The following is a 26203-nucleotide window of genomic DNA, read 5'->3' as shown; positions in this document are numbered from 1 at the left end:
ATAAAATGACAGACGTAAAAGCCTTTTTGTTTCTTTCAGACCTGTATTAGGTGTTTTAATTAAATGCTAAGTCAGTGTAGCATGACATAACAACCTTAAGGACAGATTGTTTTTTTTTTAATTTTTTGCATTTGATATTCAGTAGTTTTTTTTTAGAACAGTTATTTTTATTTTTTTATTATTATTATTATTATTATTATTATTATTATTATAGGAAGTCAAATGGAGATTGTCACAGTGTAAGAACAATAAACGACAGGGTGATGATTCCCAACTACCTTGAAAAAAAAAAGCGATTGGGTTTTCAGCTGCTCTGCACAAATTGGAATTAATGAAGTAATATAAAAGAACAAACACTAAAAGGAAACCTGTGACACTGCATGATTTAAAAAGTAAAAACAGCACAATGGTGTTGATTGTTAAGTAAGTGAGTAATTCTCTAAGTAAGTAATTACTATTCTTCATTTCTTTCATCTTACTATATACTAATCCAGCTGGTTTCTATTAACTACTACAATAGTTTATAAGATTTACCTTTTTTTACCTGCTTTTTAAATCTCACAGCTCAATGCTCTTAACACATGGCTGTGCATGGAATCATAATTGCCAGATAATAGCTAATCTGACACACATACTTGCAGCCAGTCACACTTCTTGGCCATTGAACATGCCTTAGGTGACGTTTTATCTTACATAATGATCACAGCCCATAAGAAGCACTCTCTAATTATTTCTGTAGTTAATCTTATAGTCCCACCCGGTAGGTACAGTAAGCACACTCGGCTATATCTACCCAAATCTCAAAAGACAGATTTTTAAGAAATGGTGCTATGATTGACAAGTTATTGACTAAACTGTTTTTTTAGCTCTTTAGAAAATATGAAAGGATATTTTAGTAATTATTTAAAATTATAAAGATGTGTTCCTATGACTTTTTTGTCAACCAATTGGCTATGTTGCACTGGAAAGCTTTGAGTGTCGAGGTGTTCACAGGTGTATAGTTGGTATACAATGGCCCATGGGATTTGGGCGAACATCACTTCAACCCAAACACCATGAGAAAATTCCTGGTTATGTTTGTGGCATTTCATGTTTTCTGGCATGTATATATATTATTATTGTTATTACTATTATTTTTTTTTTTTTTTACTTTCCATTCATGGGATGTAGATTAGGAAAGGTTTATCTTCTTCTTAATGTCTGTAGACCTCTAGTTTGGAGTAAAGGACATACAGTATGAATGCATCACAACAACCTTTTTTTTTTCTAGTAAACAATTTGTCCATGTGTCCATGTTGAACAATTTCTAGTCGGGTCAATAGGCAAGATGTGTCATGTGCAGGCCGCTCGTGGCCAGGCCGAGGAAACTTAAAGGTGCTATGAAAGACTAAAAGTGGGCCAGATGTAGAGGCCTCTGTGTGACCTACCTTGCTCAAAGGTTTTTAGGGTGAGAGAGTTGTGACAGGTCTTCCTCCTCGGTGGAGAACATTACTAATGTGTGCAGGGTGTGTGAAGTAGCAGGACTGTGATGAATCGCTCACACACATCTATGGCATCCTCATAACTCAACAGTAAAAGAGAAGGTGGGTACTAGATACCGCCGAAAAGTGGGAAAAGCGAACATGGTAACCTAGGGCTTAACAGTGGGACTGAAGGAGAAAGCAGAATAGCCTGAAGATCTCGCTCAATCTTTAGAGGAAAGCCTGTCCCTCTGGTGGGCTCCTGTCTTAATAGACAGCGTGTTTTAAAAAGAAAGTTATTTTCACTCCAAGACAATGGTGATTTTAATAAATGAGTGTAATATGGGCTATGGGAGGTGGGAGGCCTCTACGGTCCATTCCTCTCCATTAGAAAGGAAAAAAAAAGACCTGTGATTTAAAATAAATTAGTCTTAGCAGACAAAGGCAAGTCATGGCACGTAACAAATTATCATATTTTTTTTAAACGTTTTTCACCACACAGTTAAGAGAATCAAGTCCATTATTTCTTTACTAATTTTATTATAATGCTATGCTGTTGCATATGATTATTTCTGTATGTTTTTATATATTCTTCTATAAGGCAAAAGTGGTAAGTTTACCTGCCCTTTACCTTAGATACGTTTACCTGCTTCTGCTCATACTTGTTCAGATTGTTTGAGTTTTTAACTGAAAGCGCCACAAGGTTTCATTTTCCTTACTGTGAGATTAAGGTTCGGGTTAGATTAGCGTTGGGTATAGCATTAATTAGGTACATAATAATTATGTCAGTGAAAGGTCCTCACAAAAATAGTAAGACAAATGTGTGTGTGCATGCGTGCCCATGTAGCCAAGTATGTGTGTATGTGTGTTTTATTGACGTAAGGTCATCCATCACATACTCCAGGGGGTCTCCCTGGTATGCTTCTCAATAATGAACTTCATTCGTTAAGTTCCCTCCTCAAAGGCCACGCTCACCCACTGCCCTTTTCAGCCGCCGCAACTCGCTGCAGCTGCAACAGCGTGGTAGGAGAGAAGAAAAAAAAAAACAATAATCATGCCTGCTACAGTCACACTCATGAAGGATAAGCAGCACCATTACCAATCCCTCATGCCTAGTTATGGCCATAATTATCACACCCAAAATCTCCTGCCCTACTTCAGGCGGAAGAAGAAGACATGAAGGCACTTCTCTAATCACCCCTCTCCCTCATCCAGTGCTCTGCTACACAGAGAGAGAAATGGGTTATCTTTTCAGGGGGAGAAGGACTGCAAGTGAGGGGATCATTAGAATGAAGAAGGCTGCTGTGCTTCCTTACCTAGCCAGCCTCAGTTGCTACCACATGCTGCTGTGTGTCTGTGGCACCAGCCTCCTCTGTCTCTGCCTCTGTCTCTGTCTCTGCCCCTGTGTAAAAGCCTGCCCTCGCAAGCCATATCTTGTTATGCCTTGGAGTTTATCAAGTTAATATTGAATGAATAATACCATCCTTTTAAACGTATTTACCCAAAGAAAAATACGTACAAAGTTATAAATAAAACCGAATTTAATTAAATACATTACAGGTTATTGGTAGATGATTTAGCCATTAGACAGTTATCATGAAGACATCTATCTTTCTCTGTAACAGCTTCCTGAACATATTCGTTTGTCTTTTGATCAGGAAAAAATCAGCTTAAACAAATTTTGAAAAAATAGACTTGGCTTGTCCTTTCATACTAATAAAACCAACAGAGCAATGACCGCAGAAACCGTTTCCAAATAGCTGCTTGGGGGCAATATGAAAAATTCAATTAGAGTAAGCATAAGAGGGCTTATCAAAATCATTCCTGCCAAATATCCCCAAATTATTCATACCTGGAAGGGTCTATGTTTAATTTTGGTGTAAATATGCTCTCTGAGCTTGTTTAAGCAACATATCAAAGCTGGATTGAAATGGTCTCCTACTTACTGTTCCCTATCTTGGCATCCAGAATAGTACATATAACTATTATAGGGAATGGGGTAAGGATGGGTAAATTGTTCCATATGATAGGTTACTGTAGAACTAGTCATTATTCAGTGCATCATGGGTACTGTATGTTGTGGCTGTTAGGTTCCAGTGTTAGTATACTATCTATCTTGGTGCATGGGTGGGATGAGATTAAATTAGTGCACATGAATGGATATTTCGTACTAGGTTTCTAACACTAATAAAGGAGGCAGTAAATATAGTGCACTACTTAGTGAATATATTCTCACTCACTCACTCATCATTTATCCTATGTACAGGGTCGCAGGGGCCTGGAGACTATCCCAGGAGAATAGGCGGGGTACATCCTAGACAGGGTGCCGATCCATCCCAGGGCACACACACATAACACTTACTCTACGAGCACATTTAGGAGGGCCAATTAGCCTAATCTGCATGTCTTTGTACTGTGGGAGGAAACCCACCAAGCACAGGTAGAACACACAAACTCTATGCACCAAGACCCTGGAAGTGCAAGACGACAGTTATATTGTCAGATATATTGTCTTTTAGGTAAATTTGTATTGATACTGTTTAGAGACTACAATGCATATGATTGCCCTTTTTGCTTAGAACCTAAGTAAGTTTTATTATTTATTAAATGTTACAACTACTCAGATTATCGCGTCATTGGTGTAGAAAGCCTTTGATGTAATCAGCAGTCCTTAGATCTGTTTATTTGCCCTTTACCTGAAATCAGCTAGTCTTCAATTTCCTGCTGGTTATATTCAGACCAGATATCAGTACAGCAAGTTTATGTGAAAGCAGTATGAATAGTACAGTATGTCCTTGGAAATTTATGCGCATCAGACTCTGCCTCTTTTCTCCGTTTCTGCATATTCTCCCGCATCCTTTTTTGTTTGAATGTTATTGTAATGGTTTGCTTTTCCTCTAAGAAAAGAAACCCAATAGTCTTGTCTATTTATCCTGAAAATAGATATTCCCTGTGTTGTCTGAGTGATTTATTGAAGTCCTCCTCACAGGTGGAAGCTACAGGAAATTGCCTGCAATAGCTTTAAATTGGTTTATAATGTCTCGCATGGGTTTGTGAGTTTGTGGTTTTTAGATTGTGGGTTTATATTTATATTAAATATGTGCACTGTTGACTTTGGATGTATTTATTCATGTGTTAATTTAAATACTATATGAAGATGCTGTAGGGTTAAACTGACTGTTACGTGACTTTAGTCAGAAATGCATTGAGCCGCAATAAACCTCCAGTTTCACGCATACAGTAGGTTTTGTACATGTTTCATTGGACGTGTGATTGGAAAAAAGAAAAAATTCTAAACGATTTTCCCAACGAGTCCCTGCTCAAAGAAATATGATAACGGGTTCGCTTCAAAAAACGACCGATTGGTGTAAAAATATCTATTTTGTTTGGAGTTTGTGTGAAGCGCATCACCTTTATCATGCTGAAATAAGCCATTAAATGTGCGTTCATTAAAAAATCACAAGGATCTTAATCTATTTTCCTCCTCTCTTATTGTTTCTCACTCTGTCTTGGTTCGCATATCTTTCTTTTCTCGCTTCCTCTTTCTCTCTCTCTCTGGAGCCATGGTACAGTGCTCAGGAGAGGCTGGAAGATCAGCTGCTGTGTGTTGAGGCCGTGTGTAGGATGGCTACTGACAGACTGCTAATGAGACCATTATCGGCTGCGGTCCTCTCCTCTCTCCTCCGGGGCACCGGTGGCTTCTCCTCTTCTCCTCTCAATTGAATTCCATCCCACAGGGCTTGTTTACAATAAATACATTGGCTCAAATTAATCAGAAAAGGAGCAGCAGACACTTTACTCAGGCCGGCATTTATCCACAGAGACAGAAGAGTTGTGGAAAAGCCAGACCACTTCTTTGCTCCCTCTTAGCTCTGGTCAGATGCGGCTGATGAAGCATCCGTAGGAGAGAAAAACAGAATGCTGGGTAAAGATGAATTCATGCATACAACATTAATTAATTATTCTGCATAAATGTTTCTTTATTATATTACGATATACTCTATTATGCGACATAATATTGTAAAATTTAGCACATAAAAAGTGGTTTAAATAGAGGGATATCAAAATCGGCAGATAAGTTTTTACAAACACCTAGGAATAATAAATAATGCGTTAGCTGTTGTGGGGATGGGGTGAAAAAATTTGAGGTGTTCATGGTTGTGCATGGATTTCCTTTTCATTTAAAGCAGTTCAGCAGTTTTAAACCACTGACAGATGATCTAGGTTCTTATTATATCTACATAGATTATTTCCATAGGCTTCCTGTTATTGGATTGCCGGCCACTTCGCCTATTAACACCAGCTATTTCTAGGGCCTACTCTAGCCACCACTTTGCTGTTCCAATGAACAATGAGAGAGAGAGAGAGAGAGATTTTCAGTAAAACAGCATGGCAAAGACAAGATCATGTACATACAAAGAGGAGGATGTGTGTGTTCTTTCAGTTTAGTTTTATAAGTTGATCCTGTGTCTCATTTTGTAAAGTTAGGATTCTATAGCTATATGCCTCCCTGAGACGCTAATACTGAAAAACAGCTGATGTGGGATTGTAGTGTTACTTGGAATACAGACATGTCTGCTAATGTGGGCTGCAGATGCACAGCTGCATTGGCATATGTGCAAACACACAAACCCATGCGTAATCAGACACACCTTCCTCTCTGCATTTCATCTATCACTTTTTGCATCTCAGTGCCACAGACATGCAGATTGTTTTTCTGCAATATAGATAACTTAGCATTTAGTCTAAACTTCAATTTATCTTACTGTCATCTTCAGACCCAGCGAGATAAGGTGTGTGAATGCTTTTTGTGAGTCGTCTTCTTCAGCCTCACCCAGCTATGTGCCCAGAGGCTCTCACATGCTGGTTAGTGAGACTTTTTTTTTTTTTTCCTCTCGGCAGCTCGTGTTTGAATTTTTTTTTTTGAATTGCTGCTCTCCTCTGCAGCTCTCTGCCAACCACAAGAAAAGCAGTGCTGCAGACCTGGCAGTTGAAGCTTACCACTCATCTAAAAAACATGCCTCTGTGGCCAAACACAGAGGCTGACACAACACAATATAACTTCTAATAGTGAGCTCTAACGATTAAGAGCCTGTGCAGTGCAGTCCCCTCATGCTCTAATATTTCCCAGAATGGATCCAGGATTTGCCTCATTTGTTAATCAAGGCAGTGAAATCGCATTTTGCTTATTAGGTAGCGCTGGATGACAGATCATTGTTGACATAGCGTGAGTTCATTTATTTTTGCTGCCTCTAATTGATTGTGTGTGAGGTTGTGATCAGACGGTAATTTTTGCCATTTGCGGCATCTGCTGCGGAGTGAGAGCTTGCATGTTTTTCTCAACTGAACTCAAAGCACTGCTGTGCCTGTTTTTTTTTTGTTTTGTTTTGTTTTTTTAAGTAAACACTGTGGATTACGGGTTTTATTATTTTTTACCATTTGACTCAAATGAAAGACATCTTTGACAGATAGGATGTCTTTTGATTTATGAGATCCAGTGGCTGAAATTTGCTGCTGTTTCTCACTGAGAATCGTTGATCACTTTTTATTTACTTTCGATACATAACATCTCATCAGGAACATATCTGCTGATATGGATTGATGTTGCGAGCAAATAAAATGCATGCTTGGTTATGGAAATTTCGAATGAAGAGAGATAGTTGGCCAGAGCCGGCTTTACGCTAAGAGCACAATCAAGAGAAGCCAACTGGTTCAGAGCCTGAGGAGATTATTGGAGAGGAAGAGAGAGAAAAAGAGAGAGAGAGAGAGAGAGAAGGAATGGATGAGTGGAGATTTCAGAGGAAGTAATGGAGGGAGAGAAAATGAAAAGGTTGGCTGCAGAGTGAAACTCATCAGACAGTTGCTGTGCGGTGGATAGGATCAGAAAGCTTTCTCTCTCTCTCTCTCTCTCTCTCTCTCTCTCTCTCTCTGAGCTATCTGCTGGAGCTCAGCTGCTGGGGCAGGCAGTGTGAGCCACTTTGCCAGCAGGCAGGAGAGAAGAAGGGGAGAGAGGAGAGCATGAAACCAGCTTCCTGGAGGGAGGTCAGGATGAGCAGCCAGCATCTCTCTCTCTCTCTCTCTCTCTGTCTCTCTCCTCTCTCTCTCTCTGTCTCTCTCTCTCTCTGAAAACATCTGGAGAGACATCCTACCTCATCTGCCCTCTCATTAATATCTGCAGGAGCAGAGGGTAAAAAGAGTGCCACTGAACCAAAAAAAGAGTCTTCTACTATCCATATTTTACTTACCTTTAGGTCTGATTATTATTATTATTTTATTATTATTATTATTATTATTATTTTCGTTTAATTCTGTAGTCAGCCATGGGGGAAAGCGCCGCCCCTGACCACGCCCCCGCCTCAAAGCAATTCGTTGCCAGTTGTGCCAATCGACGGTGTCGGAGGCGGGCCGTATGTTGATGTCACAGTCACGTGGACGGTGGTGTGGTGGCGCGCGAGCGAGTCGGAGCGGCAGAGGCGCGCTGGCCAGCTGCTGCCGAAACAGCAGGGGGAGAAAAAAAAAAAATCCGCTAGCGCTGCTCCCGCTTTGCTCGCTTATGGACCGCCGAGCTTAATGATGTATTTTGTGATTTCAGCGATGAAAGGTAAGATTGAGACGGCTTTCTTTTTTTGCTGTTCTAGCCACTAGCGCGACTCGAGGCTGAGTAACAAGTAACGGCTGAGGCACGCACGCGCGCGCGAGGCTGGGTCCGCGAGCGCACAGTCCTGCAACTAACGCGCGCTCAGTGTCAGAACAGTGCCGGCGCGCGCTCTCACTGCTCATTTATCGCACTATTTAGTTCTGTAGTATGTGGTTTCGCACGTAGCCACAGTCTGACAACTCCCCCTCGCAGCGACAGGAGTGTGTGTGCGCGTGTGTGTGTGTGTGCGCGCGTTCGTACGGTAGTGCGTGCGCGCGCGCGCGTGAGACAACTGTATACCCAGTTTTATTTGCAGTGATCTAAGCGACAGCAGTATCTTATTCTTTTTTTTTCCTCCTGGCTCAGTGAGAAAATGAAGTTATAGCTCTCATTCATATGGATGCCCGAGCTCTCTAGGAGAGAGAAAGAGAGAAGTCGAAGTGTAAAGTGTAAATGAGTCTCTGAAGCTGCTGATGTCTATTTTCAGTGTTGAGATAAAAATAAACCTCGGCTCGTTTTAATAAAAATCAGCTAGAGGAGAATGCATGCTTCTTCAGCTCTAGGCATCAGAATAAAACCCTCTCTCTCTCTCTCTCTCTCTCTCTCTCTCTCTCTCTCTATTTTGCTGTACCAGAAAGAGTGTAACTTTCAGGAATTGATGCAGTGCTTGAGGGAATGCATTGGAGAGAATTTTGCTCTGTCCAGTTAATACAAGTGTGTGTATGTGTTTGCGTTTCTGATGTGTGTTGTGCTCCACTGACCTATTGTTGTGCCTACTGGGCGAGCGTGCACAGCCATGAAAAAGGGGTGCCTTCTCGCAACACTCATGTTGATCCTGCATCCTTAATCCTTTTCACCCCCCTGCTCCTCCTCTTTTCGGTCACCACCAACCCCATCACACACACAGACACATGATCATACATGCGCCCACACTTCTATCAACTCCCTCTGGGTACAGCAGGCCAAGCATGTGCAGTATACGCTTCTTGTCTGTGGTATGATTTCTGTCTTGCAATGTTTGTTTTTTTCTTTCTCTCTGTCTCAGACACACTCTCGTGCACAGACACAACTGCACTAAGCCCAACACACTTCATGCATACAGCTCAGGCTTTCATGCACTCTGCCATTCCCAGTCCCTACTATCCAGCCACTCACTCATTTACACACACACACCACACACACACACACACAGGGACACTCACTGCCTGTAGAGCAGCTGTCATTTTGCATTAGGTGAGAAGTGGTGGGAATGGAAAAAGCGATTGGGTGTTAGCAGATAGCCACCTAGCTTTTCCCTTTACACCCTGCATGTCTGTGCAGAGCTGAGAGAGGAGAGAGTTCCCTCAGAGTGCATACTAAGGCATGATTGGAGAGTGCATATGTGAGAGTGTGTGTGTGTGTGTGTATATATATATACACACACACACACACACACAATATGATTTAATTATCATTTAATAATACTCATAAGGAATAATGATTGGTTGACTACAAATAACCCGAACCTTGGCCTCATGCCCTTGCTTCCTTACTTAAAGCTCCTCATGTCCTACAAAATTACCAATGTGTATTGTTCCTGATCTGCAAGCATGACATACACATATCGATCAGGTTTAGATCCGTCTGTCAGTGTATGGGAAATTATTTTTTTGTTTCCTTCTGCCTTTTTTTTCTTATGCCCTCAGCCTTGTGTGTGTGTGTGTGTGTGTGTGTGTGTGTGTGTGTGTGTGTGTGTGTGTGTGTATGTATACATGTGCATGTGTGCGTGCGCATGTTTGTATAAGCATGTCGTTGTGCATTCAGTGTTGTGTGCTCGTGAGCATGCAAATGCTTGCATGTGGGTTTGCATGTATGTGTGAAGCGTGTATGCCAGGGCGTGAGAGCAGGTGTAAGAGATAGTCCCTGACCCTGGATCTGATCTGTGTGTTGGATTGGAGAAGCTGCTTGGCTGAAACTCGAGCTCAACACGTCTGTCCTTCATCACATCTCGGAACAGACTTTTTCCACACTGTAGATCGAAGCCTTTCCACACTCTCTGTATTTGTATTTACTCATCGTTCTCATGCTAAACATTTTGTTAGCGGCTCGTTAATTGTTCTGAAATGGACGTCCCTGTAAATGAGATTGGGCTGGAAATGCCACTTTAGTCTTCCTGCAGGTCCACAGTCTTTATGATTTTTTCTTGGTCCTGTTGCTTCATTCCGTGTCTCAAGTCCCCTCTCAACACAGCTGTCTCATATAATTACCTGTAATAAAAACATCTCTCTGGATACTCCATGCAAATTACTCATCATCCTCTCACAATTAATATCCAAAAAATAATTTTATAATATATATATATATATATAATATATATAAAATTATGTAGATATAGAAAGACGTTTGACGTGCTAAGCCCCAAAACAGGAACAAAAACTCTGCCTAGAATTGTCTGCCTTCTAATTAACCCGCGCATAAGCTCAGAAAGTCCAGGGACGTGTCCAAAAATGATTAAAATGTGTCACGGCGAGTCTCGCTAGACGGAGGGAGCAGCGAGGCGACAGAAAAAGTTGTGCTTTCCAGTGCTTTGTGCTCACCAGACTAGAAATGATTGAGCACAGACGTTACAAAGAAAGTCAAACGAACAGCATTTGCATGCTGAGGTCTCTCTCTCTCTCTCTCTCTCTCTTTCTCTCTCGCTCGCTCTCTCGCTCTCATTCTCTGTCTGTCTTTCTCTGTCTCTCTCTAGCCATCCATCCACCAGGTTCCTCAGTGCCACAGCACAGGTTAACAAGATTGGCCATTATCCCATCAGCCACAAAGGACACACACACACACAAAATAGACCAGAACTGCCAGTAAAAAAAACGTTAAGTACCAGATAATTGAGTGACGCGAGAGGATGTGTGTTAAGTGGGATGTTTCTGTAAAGGCACCGAGTTTGAACCTGGTAAAAAGATCACCCTCACTCATCAGCCGACTTACCGACAGAAGCCTCTTCTACTTTTTTTTTTTCTTTTTTTTTTTTTTTACGTGCTATAAAATACAACACCAGAACTGGAGCATGTTATAATCATTTACATCATCACCTTCTCTCTGTAGCATATGGAGAAATTATTTCCTCTCGTCACTATCTCCGGCTGCCAAAACACTGAGAGCATGCAGCGCGTTCCAACCCAGTGCGAAGAGAAGTGCACTCTGGGCTGTAAAGAACCGGGGATACGGACAGACGTCTCACACACACACACACACACACACACACAGACACACACACCGTATATACACCAAGACACACAGAAGTGAGTGACCATACCACTTAATAACATCTAATCTGAGGACCATTTTCACACATTTTTATATTATATAGGTTTGTGTGAGTGGTGGGGGGTGCGGGGGCTGGCAGGTTGTGTGTGTGTGTGTGTGTGTGTGTGTGTGTGTGTGCTATGAAATGCATTACCTGCCAGCATGGGCAAGGCAGCTGCTTAATGAGATATTGACTGGCCACTGGGAGAATACTTTTTTTAAACTCCAGGTGTGTGTGTGTGTGTGTGTGCACGCACGCAGTTAAGAGAAAGAGATATTGAGAAGGAGAAGGTGTAACAGTCTGGCACCGCTCCTCATTGCCTATGCCATGCACAGACACACCCAGCCTTATACACTCGCTGTCTTGAGTTCTGGCACCTCAGACAGTTTGGCATGGACCGCATGTGCCAGTTTTACCCCCCCCTCTCGCTCACACACACATTCACACACACACACACACACACACACACACACACTTTCACTCTCTCACTTTCACTCTCACTCACATTTTGTCTCTCAGTCTCTCTCTCTCTCTCTTTCCCTTTCCATGTCTCTCCACCGTCTTGCATGCTCAGCTGTCAGTATGGCACTCATACTTCTCCCCTCCATGTTACATCAGATGCTCCTCTCTCTTCCTCTCTCTCTCTCTCCTTCTCTCTCTTTCTCTCTCTCTCTCTCTCAGTCGGTTTAATCACCGTGCTAATTTTATCAGACTTAGCACAGCCTAACTGGGGCTGCAGAAAACTAATCACGCCTGATTACAGAGGCCCATGCAGATTGCGTGGTCGTCTCCGAGATGTTTGCCGTATGGAAGTCGTGGGTGATGTTTGATTGTTTGGAGGGCAGGGCGGATTTCTCACACTTCTTTTTTTTTTTTTTTTTTTAATGCGCTAATTTCCCGCATCGTCTTTCAGGCTTTATTAAAGGCCAGCGTTGTACGGCAGCCTTTGAAGTCGCGGCCTGTCAGGGTGTATTTCAGGCCTGCCAGAATACTCCCTCTCTCAGCACTCAGCTGATAACACATTCACCACAGGTCCGGCTGCACCTACACACACAAACACACTCTCACATATACGCACCCACCCACACACACACACACACACACACACACAAACACACAAACACATCCACTCTCACACTCTCTCTCTCTCTCTCTCTCTTTCTGCTTTTCACTTTCAAACACGGCGAAGGGGGAAAAAAGAGATTATTTTCAGTCTTGGAATTTAGAGGACGGACGGAAAGAGTGAGAGAAATTGTGAGAGAGAGAGATTATTTTCATTTAGTGAGAGACAGATTAGGACTTTATAGAGCCTCGCCAGCGAGCAGTTACTTCAGACTGAGAGAAAGGAAGGGATCGCTTATTACAGCGCTGAACGTCTTCAAAGGCTTCAACAGTTCGGTGTTACCAACCGCAGCTATTAGCTCCGCCCCCTTTACTGCACACGCTGTCCAATTCTTTTTTAAAGTGCATGTGAAAATGAATGATCTAATCAGTCAATCATGTGGCAGCAATACAGTGTGTGAAAACATAAGAATGAGGATCAAGAGCTCTGGTCTTCCACAACACTTCATAGTTTACACTGACTGACTGGCAGCTCTTTGAGAAGAAACACCCTGTAGTTGTAAGAGGTCAGAGGAGAAATAGTCAGGCTGGTCTGAGCTGACAAGATGCCTACAGAAACTCATGTAGCTGCATTTCGCAAATCATCTCCAAATCAGAGGCACATCAGGACACACAGGGCGTTTTCACATCAGGGCTTAGCGAACCCGGGCAAAGATGGGATCTGCTATGAAATGTTCAGAGCGCCACGACATCAGCGTCGCCTGTCTTCTCCGAAATCTCAGTGTGCTCGTAGCACGTGCCAATCTCGTCCTTTTTACTGTTTAAAAATCTCTTTTTTTCGTTCACTTGTTTAATAGCGGCTCACAACCCGAGTAGGAGCGTACTGCCATCTGCTGTATCGGAGAGTGTAAATACGCAAGAGTACACAAGCACGGAGATAAATAATAATGCGAACTCTGGCCCGGAAATCGTTTCTGAGCACATAACGAATTACTCGTGCCTAACGGGAGAGTGCCCATAGACTAAAGCAGTATAATACATAAATAAATAAATCACAATATTTTCTTGTACACTTGTTAAAGTGTAATCACTGTGTACTACGGTACGTCATGCGCACTCAGAGATGTCAGACTCTAACATTTTCTCATTAAATTGCAGCGTTTAACGTTTAAAAACGTTTAAAAACCCACAAGGACGAGGTGGTAAAATACTGCCATGCTATTGCACAAGCTCACTTTGAAGACCGGATATTCCACCATTGTCGTCGTCTTGTTTTATGCCCCAAAACTCGAACTTCCATTTTCTCGAAATATCACGTACCAGGCTACTGTCATTGTACATTCCTCAGAATGCAGCCAGTCGGACGTGCTGTACGGCACATCAGGACAGGTGCAGTCTCTCTCTCTCACACACACACACACACACACACACACACACACTCACTGAGTGAACGAGACTGTCGTGTCCAGTCTCCTCAGGCACGGTTAACCCTCCCGAGCTCTCCTCAGACTATGAGCGGTGTGCATGCTCTGGAAGCAGATTTATTTTTTTCTTGGAACTACATTCCAAGCATTTTTTTTCCTGTTTTCTTTCACCTTTTTTTCCTCTCTCTCTTTTTCCTTGCATGGCAGGCTTGTCCACTGGCTTTTTGAAGTACCATCAAAGAGGAAATGGCAGAGGGGAAAAACAGTATTGATTTTGCGTTTTGTCTGACTCGAATGTGGGGGAATAGAGATGCGTAAGGGAGCAGCGGGTGTCTGCTCTCCTTCCCCTCCTTCTCCTCGTATGTGTGAGAGTGCACACAGACTCCCTGTATTTCTCAGTCAGCCCCGCTATCCTGTTCTCCTCTCAGCCTCTCCGCTATACGCCTTCATGCCCCTCATCCCCAGTAAATAAAAGCCATTTAGGCGAAACCTGCTGTTTATCTTCCCCTCATCAATCTCACATCTTATTATCATCTCTTACATCAGGTTGTGTCGTCATCTCCATGCCTTGACCTGCTTTCTTAAAATTGAGGGGCAAAAAAACCTGCACAGAGCGCACTGGTAATCAAAATTTGCACTCCAGGTATGCACAAAGTAGTTTGTGTTGAGAAAAAAAACACAAAAACAAACAGGAGATCCGATTTGTCCCCTTAGTTTCCCCCCCATTTTTGGCGAACATGAACAAAGACACCTACAGTTTCAGTCCTTCTTATCGACCTGTTCTGAATTTGGTCCACATTAGAGATTAAAGGCGCTGACCCCAGATTGTCTTAAAAAAAAAGAAAGAAAGAAAGAAAGAAAGAAAGAAAGAAAAAAGTGGGGGTCGAAACAGGAGAGCGGCCTGGGCCGTAATTCTGCTGAGCCGGCTGGGAAAATATTTCCCCACATGTGTGAGCATCTCATCTTTCAGAAGCTTTCATAACGGTGTAGGCGAACGTGTTACCTCAGAGCAAATAAAGCCAGGAGGTTTTGAACTATTTCAGGTATCAAAGAAGCCCCAAGATGCAGAAAAGGTTTACAGGGTCTAACGCTTAAAATGTCTGAACGCGATGCTGTGCTGATATACCGCAGCGGTAAATCAGAACGTTCTGTCATACGCTTTTATTTCAAAGGAACGTATATGATGCCAAAACCGGGGAGTAGAAAATCTATTACAGGAGCAGCTCGTGCCTGTGGAGTTTGAAAAGGGAGAGGTCACAGAGTGCGTTCACATGAAGGGCTAAAGAAAGTATCGTTCTCCCTGTCCCGCAGAGATCGGCTTTAAAACACAAGAAGAAGAAAAAAAGTGCTTGTTTTTTTTTTCTTTGAATTTTCGATGAGATTAGAGAGCGAGCTGTACGAGAGAGAGAAAGAGAAAAGAGAGAGCAGAACAAAAGAAGGAGCTGGGCTTGAGTAGGTGGCTTGATTACAAAAGGAGAAGAGCTCTGTCAAGATGATGTAGAGGAGACTCCCGCCGAGGCCGCCAGGATGCTACTCGTGTCATTCGCTTCTCTCCATGTTCAAGTTCGTCCTTGATCAAGCCGCACCTGCGCCGAGGCTTCTTCTCGGAGTTCTCCGCAACACTAGGTGGCTCTGCGGAAAACACTTCAGCTCCTCGCTGTCTGATTGTACGAGTGGTGCGTCACAGCAGTGCCTTGTGTAACTCCGTTCGGTGAACGCTCGCTCCGCACGCCCGAATGTTCTGGCAGCCAGCAGCGCGAAGAAGCGTCGGTGTATTGTTTCGAGGAGGCCGTCTCATGAGCCTCGGCGTGAAATTATATCTCAAGGTTACTTTGATTAGTCGTGCTGTGTTCTGAACAAAGCCGCATGCCATGAATTTAATTTCTCACAACAAAGCCAGGCGTTCTTATCATTAGCAACCCCCTGCCTCACGCTTTATATGCACATATATTTATTCAAAGCGAAGTGATCCCTGTTTCAAGATGAAAGCGATTTATTATTGCTTTTTATTTATTTATTTATTTATCGCTTTATATTGCTGACTTTTTTCTCTCTCTCCCAAACAATTAAGCTTTAAAACTTAAACTTTTTTAATTTTTTAGGAAAGATGCATATGTTTTTCAGCAAGCTTCAGAATATTCAGATCGCTTTTTTATGTAAATGCAAATGAGATCCTCCGTTAGAATTAATGTTTCATCATCATAGTATCATTGTGAAAATTGTGATTTCTTTTGCATACAAAAGGAAGTAAAACTCTTAACGGTGTGTGTGTGTGTGTGTGTGTGTGTGTTTGCAGGGTGTGTGCGTTTGCGCTGCCTGTGCTGGTGTGTGTGTGTGTGTGTGTGTGTGTGTGTGTGTGTGTATCTCGGTGGGGGAGAGAGAGACTATGGAGAGGCTCTTGACCTGCGCGAGAGTGGAGCCCGGAGCCCCTACTGTCTAAACAGACACTCTGATTACTGATTAGGAGCGTGTTTCCCGTCGCGCTGAGCAGTTTGCATGTCAGCATCCATTCTCTCCTCTCTGTGGTGATTGAGAGGCAGCCAGAGATGACAGATCTCGAACCGATTGTTTCCCTCATTTTTACACTCTCTCTCTCACTTGTTTTTCCTCTCTTTCAGTTTCTCTCTCTTTCCTTCTCTCTCTCTCTGTCTCTCTCTCTCTTTCTATCAGTCTATCTCAGAAAAGGATAATCTTGAGTGCAACTGGCAATTACCCAGAGCCACTCCAGAGTGCTGGGCTTGTTTTGTTGTTATTTTGAAGTTTTTTCCCCCTCCTGTTCTCTCTATCTTCCTCTGTCTGTTATTCCCTAGAGTTCCTTGTTTCTGGATGAGAGCTCTTCCTATGCTGAGCACAGGTCCTTCTCTCTCTCTCTCTCTCTCTCTCTCTCTCTCTCTCTGTCTTTCTCTTTGTGTCTGTGAAGTAGTCCATCCTGAACAAGAGCTGCATCAGCACCAAAGCCAGCTTGAAGTCTCTTCTTTTTTCTTTTCTTTTTTTAAACAAACCATCCCTTAAATCATTCCGTCTTTCTTTTGTGTTCTCATGCCCCAAAGCAGAAAAAAACAAACAAAAGAAAAACAGTTTTTTAACCTTTGTATACATAGCTTTATAAAGTGGAAGTCATACTGTGTACTGTTCTTCTTCTGCGATGGATTTTTGACTGGCATATAATTTTTCGCTCAGTGACACCTTGTGGGGAGGAATATCACTGGTTAATGTTTTGACCGAGAGGCAAGCGAAACCCTTAAAAGTGCGACATAAAGTCGAATCAGGGTTTTTTTTCCCCTAAAGGAATCCGAACATTAAGCGTCTGTGTTGGATGGAATAGAGAAAAGTGATAAATATCTACAAACAATAAACATTGCAAATTTGGATGCACTGAACGTTTTTATCCACAATGGATCGTCTTTTGAAACTAGTTTTCTTACTCTGAGAAAATCAGTTTATTTATTTCTCTTAAAAGTTTCCATCAGACTCTTCACATCAGGCAGTTTAACACCACGAAGTAGATACTGTTTGACTTGGTATAACTGTTCAGTAACTTGTTAATAACACATTTGTATATTATTGATGTTTCTTTTTTTCGACTGGTAGTTTGCTCGATTAAGGCAAAAATCAGAATCATGACTATTTTGGTCAGTATTAAGATCCTGATTATTTAATAGGATTATTCATTGACTTTGGAAACACATCCATTTATTGATTAATAATACATTTTTTATTTTTATTTTCTTGAGTTTTAAATATAAGTCAAATAAAAAGCTTAGAAAGAGAAATTAGGAAAAGGAATGAGAGATAGAGAGATGTGAGTTTGGGCAGAGAGGGTGCAACAGATCATAAGATCACAAAACTCATTATTCAGATTATATGATGGCTTGTAAGTCATGGATCGATTTTTTTAATTAACAAAAACCAGGAGACGGATATGATTTAGCTTTTTGTTTATTGTTCATAAAACTCTTTTGCCCATGGTTAAAACATGTTTTAAGTAACACTAAATAAGTTAAACTAACTAAAATGAAATTAAAACAACATTTATGTCATTTGGTAACTTAATAAAATCTCCATATAACTATTTAATATGCAGTTGTTTAACTGAAGTGCAATATTAAACATGATTCTTTATACTTATTTTGTTAATATGTTATAGATCAGGTACTGCCCTCCTTTTATACAAGTAAGAAAGTAGATAAGGGAAGTGAATAAATAAATAAATAAAATGACCTATTATGTGCATGTATATTTAAGTTACAGTATGAGTTAATGCTGATATTTTCACTTTTTCTTTAGCGACCACAGAGCAGTGACGGTAGAGAGCCGTCGTTATTAATAAGTGCGCATGCACAAAAAAACAGTAAAATGTCTTGAATGAGCCCCAAAACTCTCAGACCATGACGGCTAAACCAAGTGAATTACACATGTGCCGACTGCGGTGAGAGATCTGTAGTGATGACGAGTCAGTAATTACTGGCTTTTGGTGAGAAACGAAGACGAGAGATTTATAAGAATGAGAAAACTATTCTGAAAAAACAATTATCCTGGATCATCTCACTTTTGTATTTGTTGGAAACAAAAAATCGATCGCACAGGCATGTTTTCACGAAATGAAAAGTTTTGTATTATAAAACGTCCATAAGTTTGTTTTTTAAACTGCGCTCTTAGGCCGTGTAACTTAAGAGACGAGATTTTTCAGGTAAGACTTCGCAGGATGCATCTGATCGATACTGCATCCGTTCAGACTACACACACCTTACACACGTTTAGCTCTCTCACACACCTTATAGGAACTTGTAAAGTTAACGGACTGATTTCCTGTTAGAAATATGTGTCAAAATAAGCACAAAGGGATTTTTTTTATCAAATCATGCAGCCTTAATGTCAATGATGAGAAGATATTTGTTACTGAAGCTGTTTTTGGGGAAATCAGTTAACTTACTTTAAACTTCCCTACAGGGTTTGTGACAAAGATGTGTATTATTTTGACACATATTGTGATGATGTTAAATCTACCATTTGGTATTCAGACGTATTTATTCAGGCTAACATCAAATAAAGAAACAAATAGTCTCAATATATATAAGGATGTTCGGCAATAACTATTTATCAACTCAAAATAAAGCAAAAAAATAACTTGATTATAGACAAACTCTACATACATTCCTGGCTGTGTTTATGTTGTCTGTAATACTTGGCAGCCTTTTGCGATTAAATAATTGCACAGGTCTGTATTTTGATTTCGATGAATCGCTGAATCGTGCAGCTCTAGTTATCGAGTAACAGATTTTTTTCCTTCACCTGCTAATTTGATAGAGTTTTTATAAAGTAATGTTTAGAGTCGCTGCTGTTAGAGAAACGCCTCGGATAGATAAAGATCAGGGTGAAGACGTGCAGGAGCAATTTTGTTAATCTGTTGTAGGAAAGCAGAGTAAAGACGTGTAAGTGTGAGAAAGAGACGGAAGATGGGATGATGTAGATATCTTGTGAAAGTATTTCCATTTTATTAATCCACCATATAAGAAGCTGTACAGCCTTTTAGTAGTTTGTATGAGTTCAGTGGAAGGTGCAGGGTGGAAATGGAGCTGGTTTCCACGGTTTCAATTTAACGTTGTTGATGACTAAAATACAACAACAACAACACAAATAGTGCAGCCGTGCACTTCCTTTGAGGTTTTCCTTCTTCTCAGCTTATAGTTTATCTGCTGTATGTTTTTAACATGCACCTGATCTTAGTGCCGGACGTGACGGAGGACTTTTTGCCATTTCCGGTCACGTTTACAACGAAGAAGCTTCTAAGCGCTTCTATTGAAGTGCAGGATTTGAAACGTGTGTAGGAACGCAGTATGATCAGTGAGAAACTGTCCCACACATGGTCGTGGTGTCGCAGCCCGGGTGCGTTTCATCAAGTTATCACAAAACAATATCACTGTGAATTTATTTTTGTTGTTGTTGTTGTTGTTTTTTGGACTATGTCATTTAAGTGTTTTGATGCAGGTGGAGTTCCTCTGAAGCAGAGTGCGTAGCGAATTAGTACTAAAAACAACACACGGCAAATCTACAGCCGTGTCTTCAGTCTCCAGACAGCAGCCGGCTCTCTGCAGGACGTCTTAGGAGCAGCACACTGTCGCAACATGTGCATGAGTGTGAATAATATCGAGCCATATTGGGCGAGCACAGTGGAATCGTTTTTCAGACCGTTGCATCAGGCTGCATGCACTTTTATCAGACTGTCAGAGAAGCACACGTGCATGGGATGTGTACAGTAGATTCCTACACGTGCGGTGTATATACTGCGCCTGTACACGTACAGCGCGTGTCGTGGTCTCGCCTCTTCACCTTCTCCTGGGGTTCATTTCCTCAGGGCTGATTTATTTATTATTATTTTTTACACACGCTCTAAGTTTGAGAATTTAGATATCGGTTGTGGTCTCGTGTATCTCTCTGCTCGTGCAGGCTAGCAGTACAAAACAGTCTGTTTGCCAGAGCGGCAGAGACAAAACGTGCTTTGCCGTGCGAAAGAGCAACCGCATCATCTGAAACACATGATAATGCACACGCACGCGCACAGACAGGGGCGCCGCCGAGAACGTACCGGGGATTTGTTGCAGGGTGCGTGAGACACGTTGAGGAAAGGATGTGTTCACTTTGTTTACGTGTAGGTGGTGGCTGCCATGTGGTTTTGTGTGTGTGTGTGTGTGTGTGATAAAGAAAGAAAGAAGTTCTGCAGTGCATGTGTTCTCCTCTTATATTAGACACATCAGTATTAGTGTAGATAACTGTGCACGACAAACTAGAGTGATGTTACATTCTGTGGTGTTTATGAAAGCAGCCTAATATTAATTAGAGGAGAGTAACTGATAACGCGTGCTGCTGTAATAAAACCACAACGATAAAGCGAGGACGGGTCCGAGCGGTAAACAAAGTCTGGAGTCTCTCTCTCTCTCTCTTCAAAGCGGAGAGAGGAGGGAGGCGAGGAAACACACCGTGGGAGATGTTATGGCTCTAATGGGTCTAGCTGGACTCCCCAGCCACGTGTGTTTTATCTTTGACACGTTTCACAGGCATGGACTAACCCAGACCTTCAGTCTTTGATCTAACAGGGAAAAAAATGTTTGGAGGTTTAGAGAGTATTATAATTTATACAAGGGGGATTTGCATGTAAGTGTGAGTACATGTGTGTGTATGTGTGTGTGTGGGGTGTTTGTGTTTTCCCAAGCTTGAGCAATCTTAAGTAAACAGTGCGTGCTATTGTGGGGCTTTGCATTACGCCTCTCATTAGCGATCTCGGTGGTAATTAGTGGGTGTACAGAGGACGGAGATGCAGCCGGATACAAATCGACAAACTCAGCCTGGGAGTTCCGACTACTTCACCGATCCACTCCAGACAGTGGTGTGAGTGTGTGTGTGTCTGCGTGTGTATGCACATATAGTCCTGCGCAAAAATCTTAATTCACCCCTCATTCATTCATTTAATCTTCTGTACTACAGTTTTGTGGACGCCAATTATGTCATGAAGATGGAATTAAAAGTGAACACATGTTTTACTGCGACAGGCTGCAATTTTCCTAAAAATATACAGTAATTACAAAAATTGGTTGTTTATGTAACAGCGTCAGCAGCAGCAGCCTCATTTACTCGCTCATCTGTTCCAACCACTCAGCCTTCAGCATCAGCACCCACTGTACAAATGCAAAAAAACAAAACATGAAAAATAAATTAAATAGTTTTGCTGTAAAAATGTCGAAACTCCTTCCAGAATTTCAATAGAAAGCTTAGAAAGATTGTTTTTCTTTCACTGTTTAGGTTGTCTACAAATATAAAGAGAAAACGTTTGTTTTTCTTTCATTTTAAGTCTGTAAGAAACGATGCCGGTGATATACTAGGCCTCAGCCTCAGGTCCAGTCCGCGCTAAGAATGGTCAATTTTGACGCACACCTTCTTGCATTTTCATCTATAGATATAGATATAAATCAGCAGAAAGCGAACCGTTCTGAAGTTAGCAGGAGCGGAGAACAACACGGATAGTGCCTCCCATCATCATCTGATCACTGATGTACTCCCAGATCCTGAACACTTCAATCCCAAATCGCGATATCAGCGTGGACATCTTTTAAATTCATTCGTTATTTTTAATTGAAATCTTCACAGCTGTTATGTGTGTGTTTTTTCGATTGTGCTGTGTGCACTGTTTAGAGCAGCGTTTGACATTCCAACAGTTGCCGAGAGCTCGGGAATCCGCAAGAAGCTCAGAGACAGCTGGCTTATTTTTACAAAGTACGCAAACTGCTGTTTGGAGATTAATTTCAGCACTGAGCTCCCGTTCTAGAGGAAACAAATTGAGCTTTGTGGAATTAGCGCGCGTGTACCGCTGGAACCTCAAACTATTCCTGCACCGCGCAGAGCCGCTGTGTTTAACATGATTGGTTGTGGGAATGTTTTTTTTTTATTTATTTATTTATTTATTTTTTTTTTTTTTGTGAGTGTGGTGTGCATGGCCGGTGAATCGCCAGGGCAGGATTAAAGCCCGAAGTGAGCTGTTGATGGCCGTGTGTTTCCCCTCGTGCCTGGTGTTTGTTGTCTAAATACGGCTGGGACAAGCAGGGACGCGCGCTCGCTCGCTTGCTCTTGGTAAGGGGGGGGGTTGGCTTTGCTCAAGGTCGTTTGGGATGATAGCACGCCATTAATAATTCCCTATTCTCCGCAAATTTACTGCATCTATCTCTATCTCCATCTGCTGCTGCCCTATCCAGTGTATCTATGTCTGCGTGTCCCAGAGGAGATGCACACAGCAGCCGCGTATTAGCAGAGAAAGTGCCTGTAAAGACTGGAGATGACACTTACAGAGAGGGAATGCATTACACATGCTCATTCACAGCTGCTGAAGACAGTGTTCTCGTAGTAGTGAACTTGCCTGTGTGTGTGTGTGTGTGTGAGCGCTGCTAACTAGGCTACATCCTCTGCGTGCTGTGGTTTTCCAACACGCTCTCTCTGTGAGTTTTGGTATTATAGCCCGGAATAGTGCAGTGAAACCGGCGGGTAATTCCCCGCTCCCGCTCCACAGCGCCTCGCAGCCCAGCAGCACCACTACAGGGATGCAATTATCACACTCCCAGAAGCCTGCTACAGCCACATGACAAGGTGTTACTAGAGGAACCATCAAAGCCTGATTTTAAATGATGCATTTAATTATGTGAGACTGGAATTTGCATGTGCAGTGTGCGCGCATGTGTGTGCGTGTGTATATATATATATATATATATATATTTGTGTGTGTGTGTGTTTACTCGGGTTCAACTTTATTTGGTTTCTGTCGACAAGCGAGTAAAAAAGGATGCGTCTGTCGAGTGATAGATGTTGCTCGTGTCTGTGTGTGAAAGCGCACGCTCAAATCTGAGCACAGCAGGAAACTGCAAGCGATAAACCACATCCATGTTTTTTTTGTTGTTGTTGTTTTGTTTTGATCAGCACAATAACGAGACGTCTGCCCCAGCTATTGGTTTTAGTATCAGTTCTAATGGAGATTACTAATTGCCTAATAGACATTTGTGGCTTTTTAATTATTAGGTGTGTTTGGTGCACATCCGGAGGGAGGCCTGAGCATGTGAACATCCCAGCGATGATTGTGAATTAGATGACGCTGGTGACATTTAAGGACAACGGGATGATGAAAGACGGATGTTCATACACAAATGAGCAGCTCTAATGGACAAAACAGGCAGGTTTACACTATTAGGACGAGGCCACTAGAGGATTCTTGTGATTCTTGTGTTTAATGTTATCCTTGGCATTTTGTCGTTGTGTTTTTGGGTCCCCTATCTGACTGTCCCAACCTCACCGCAGCTAACAAATGTGCCTCATATTGGTGCCTTGGAGCCACATTTATGTCTTAGGTATGAGAAGGTTAATAGGGTCGAAGGCACAGATTGATTAAGTGTGATTCTTCTGCATTAGTGGAACATGTACACTACCAGTCAAAGGTTTGAACACACCTCCTACTGTAATTCCATATGCAGTAATCCTCTTGAACAGTTTACATTGTAAACTGATGTGTCTGATACTTATGCTCTGTAAAGCCTTCATAACGGCTCTAATCTGAGGTGCTGTAAATTGGTAATTTTTGAGAATGGTAACTCTAAACGAACTTCTCCTCTGTAACAGAAGTAAGTTTTGGACTTGCTTTCCTGAGAGCCAGTTTCATCATGGTGTTTGATGCACTTTGCAAATGCAATAGAAAAGAACTGTTCCAGAACAGCTGACCTTCATGTCTTAAAATAACAACTGACTGTTGTTGTTGTTGTTGTTGTTACTTAATTACAGAATGCCATATGTGTTATTTCATAGTTTAAAAAAAATCCAGTATTGTTCTAGAATGTAGAAAATAAATCCAAACTTTTGAGTGATACTGTAAAGGAAAACAGAAAATCCACTAGCTGTCTTTTTCCTGTGAAGGCTACCAGGGCGTGAGGGTGTAGGCTATTGAGTGCTTTTGTAGAGACACGTGAAGCCAGACAGGTCTATCTTCTTCCACATACTTTAGCTCACAGATGCCTGCAGTAGGTTTGGTGTTGCTGTGATTAAGAGGATGAGAGTTTAATGCCGGCCCAGGAACGGTTTTGCTCTCAGGGGCTACATTCACATTATCAGCCTGGATTGCCTAAAATACGATTTCTTTTTTTTTTTTTTACTCTAATGTGAAACAGATTAAAAAAATTTTTTAGACCTTCCTGAATGAAATCTGATCTTCTCAGATCGGGTCCAAGTCTCTAGATCTAGACTTGAGCAGATTGGAGTTCATGTGACTTTTTGCCCCAGCACATGTGTAGGGTGCAGACACCGGCAGCACAGGGGAATTAATAGGAGTGCTATCAATAGCCGCTAAAACAGCTAAAGTGAGGCATCCGGTTTTCTTCCTTCTTTTGAACCTTGACAGATACAGCCGACTGTCTGCTTGCCGTCCTCCAGAGCAAAATCCCAAGCATACTTTTTGCTAAAGTCACATCCGTTGCTTGAAATGAATGAGTGATGACACACATGTGATGTTTTAACCCCGATAACTCAAGCAAAGACGTACTGATTTACGCACGCATTCATGTTAGAGTCAGAAAGAAGTCACTTGGAACTGAATGAATAATGTATGAATCTGAGCCATCATGACAGGCAAAACTCATCTTATCAAAAAAAATTAAATCTGAATTGAGTAATGTGGCTTATAATGTGAACGTAGCCTTGGATTCCCAACCAAGGATTTTTGTGGCGTCATCGTGACCTGAAAGCAGCAGGCCGCAGGTGACAGTCAGAAAGACCAATCACTCCACAGCTTATAGAGAAGGACAGCACAAGAAGTGTGCAACCTCTCACTGCATGGACAAATACATGTTCGACATGTGCTGTGGTGTAAAAACCACAGACACTGGGCTATAGAGATTGAGTGTGTCTTTTTTTTGGGGGGCGGGGGGGGGGAGTGATCTGGTCAGATGAGTCATCTTTCACAAGTGCATGTGCGGCCTTCACCAAAATAACGTGACTTACATGAATACTTCACTCCATACAGAGGAGCTCTGGTGCCTCAGTGATGGGTCACATCCACGTGTCTCTTCAGATGGAGTGTGTAGAATCTGAGCAAAAATGATGACGGCAATGAGATTTTAATAGATATTAACACACGCCTGTTGTTCTGCCAGTTAAGCTTTAATCCATTTATTTTTAAAGTAAATAATAAATGCCGGATCTTCTTTATTTCCACTATAGTTTAGTGTGGTTTAACAATTAAATAAGGAAAGATCTATTTTATATATACAGTACTGTGGAAAAGTCTTAGACACCATATTATATGCTGTATGCATGTCTGCATAATTATGTACAAAATTATTCAGTATTTTCTATATATAACTTAAAAAATAGTAAATAAATAACCTTACAGTAGAATATATGCATGACTGTAAAGGAAAAAAATATATAGTACAACACAGACCAGTTTTCAGATGTAAACAAAAAACCTAATGTATGATCCTGTGATTTGCATAAAAATAGAAAGGAGCGAGTGTGACAAAGTTACCAGAAATATTCTCATATTCTCCAACAAGCTCAGTAAAACCTAACAACTGTTTTACTTATAGTACTGTGCAAATCTGTGTCTAAAACTCCTGATTATAAGCAACAAGGTTTTTACTCCAAACATTGACTGTTTATTTTATTCCTCTTTATATAAGTTTCTTTTATGCTAAAATGTTTTTCAAAGCATCGTTTTCTTATGCCATATTTTTTTATATGTGCCCAAGACTTTTGCACAGTACTATAAGTAAAATAGCTGTTAGGTTTTACTGAGCTTGCTGGAGAATATGAG

General features: G+C 41.6%; 1 protein-coding gene across 2 annotated transcripts in view; it reads left to right on the top strand.

Annotated features, from left to right (window-relative positions):
- roraa (RAR-related orphan receptor A, paralog a) overlaps nt 1-26203 on the top strand; it is a 253915-nt gene that overhangs the window by 174518 nt on the left and 53194 nt on the right. The window contains exon 1 of one of the 2 annotated variants that reach the window (XM_053478801.1): nt 7925-8061. The exons of the other annotated variant lie outside the window; for it this stretch is intronic. Within the exon in view, the coding sequence (XP_053334776.1) occupies nt 8031-8061 (31 nt within the window). The 5' untranslated portion in view covers nt 7925-8030. Of the gene's footprint in view, nt 1-7924; nt 8062-26203 lie in introns of those variants that run through there. 2 annotated transcript variants of the gene reach the window in all.

Source organism: Clarias gariepinus, chromosome 2 (assembly GCF_024256425.1).
Source record: "Clarias gariepinus isolate MV-2021 ecotype Netherlands chromosome 2, CGAR_prim_01v2, whole genome shotgun sequence".
NCBI lineage: Eukaryota > Metazoa > Chordata > Actinopteri > Siluriformes > Clariidae > Clarias > Clarias gariepinus.
Note: the sequence above shows the minus strand (reverse complement) of the source record. Positions and strands in the feature narration are given on the sequence as shown.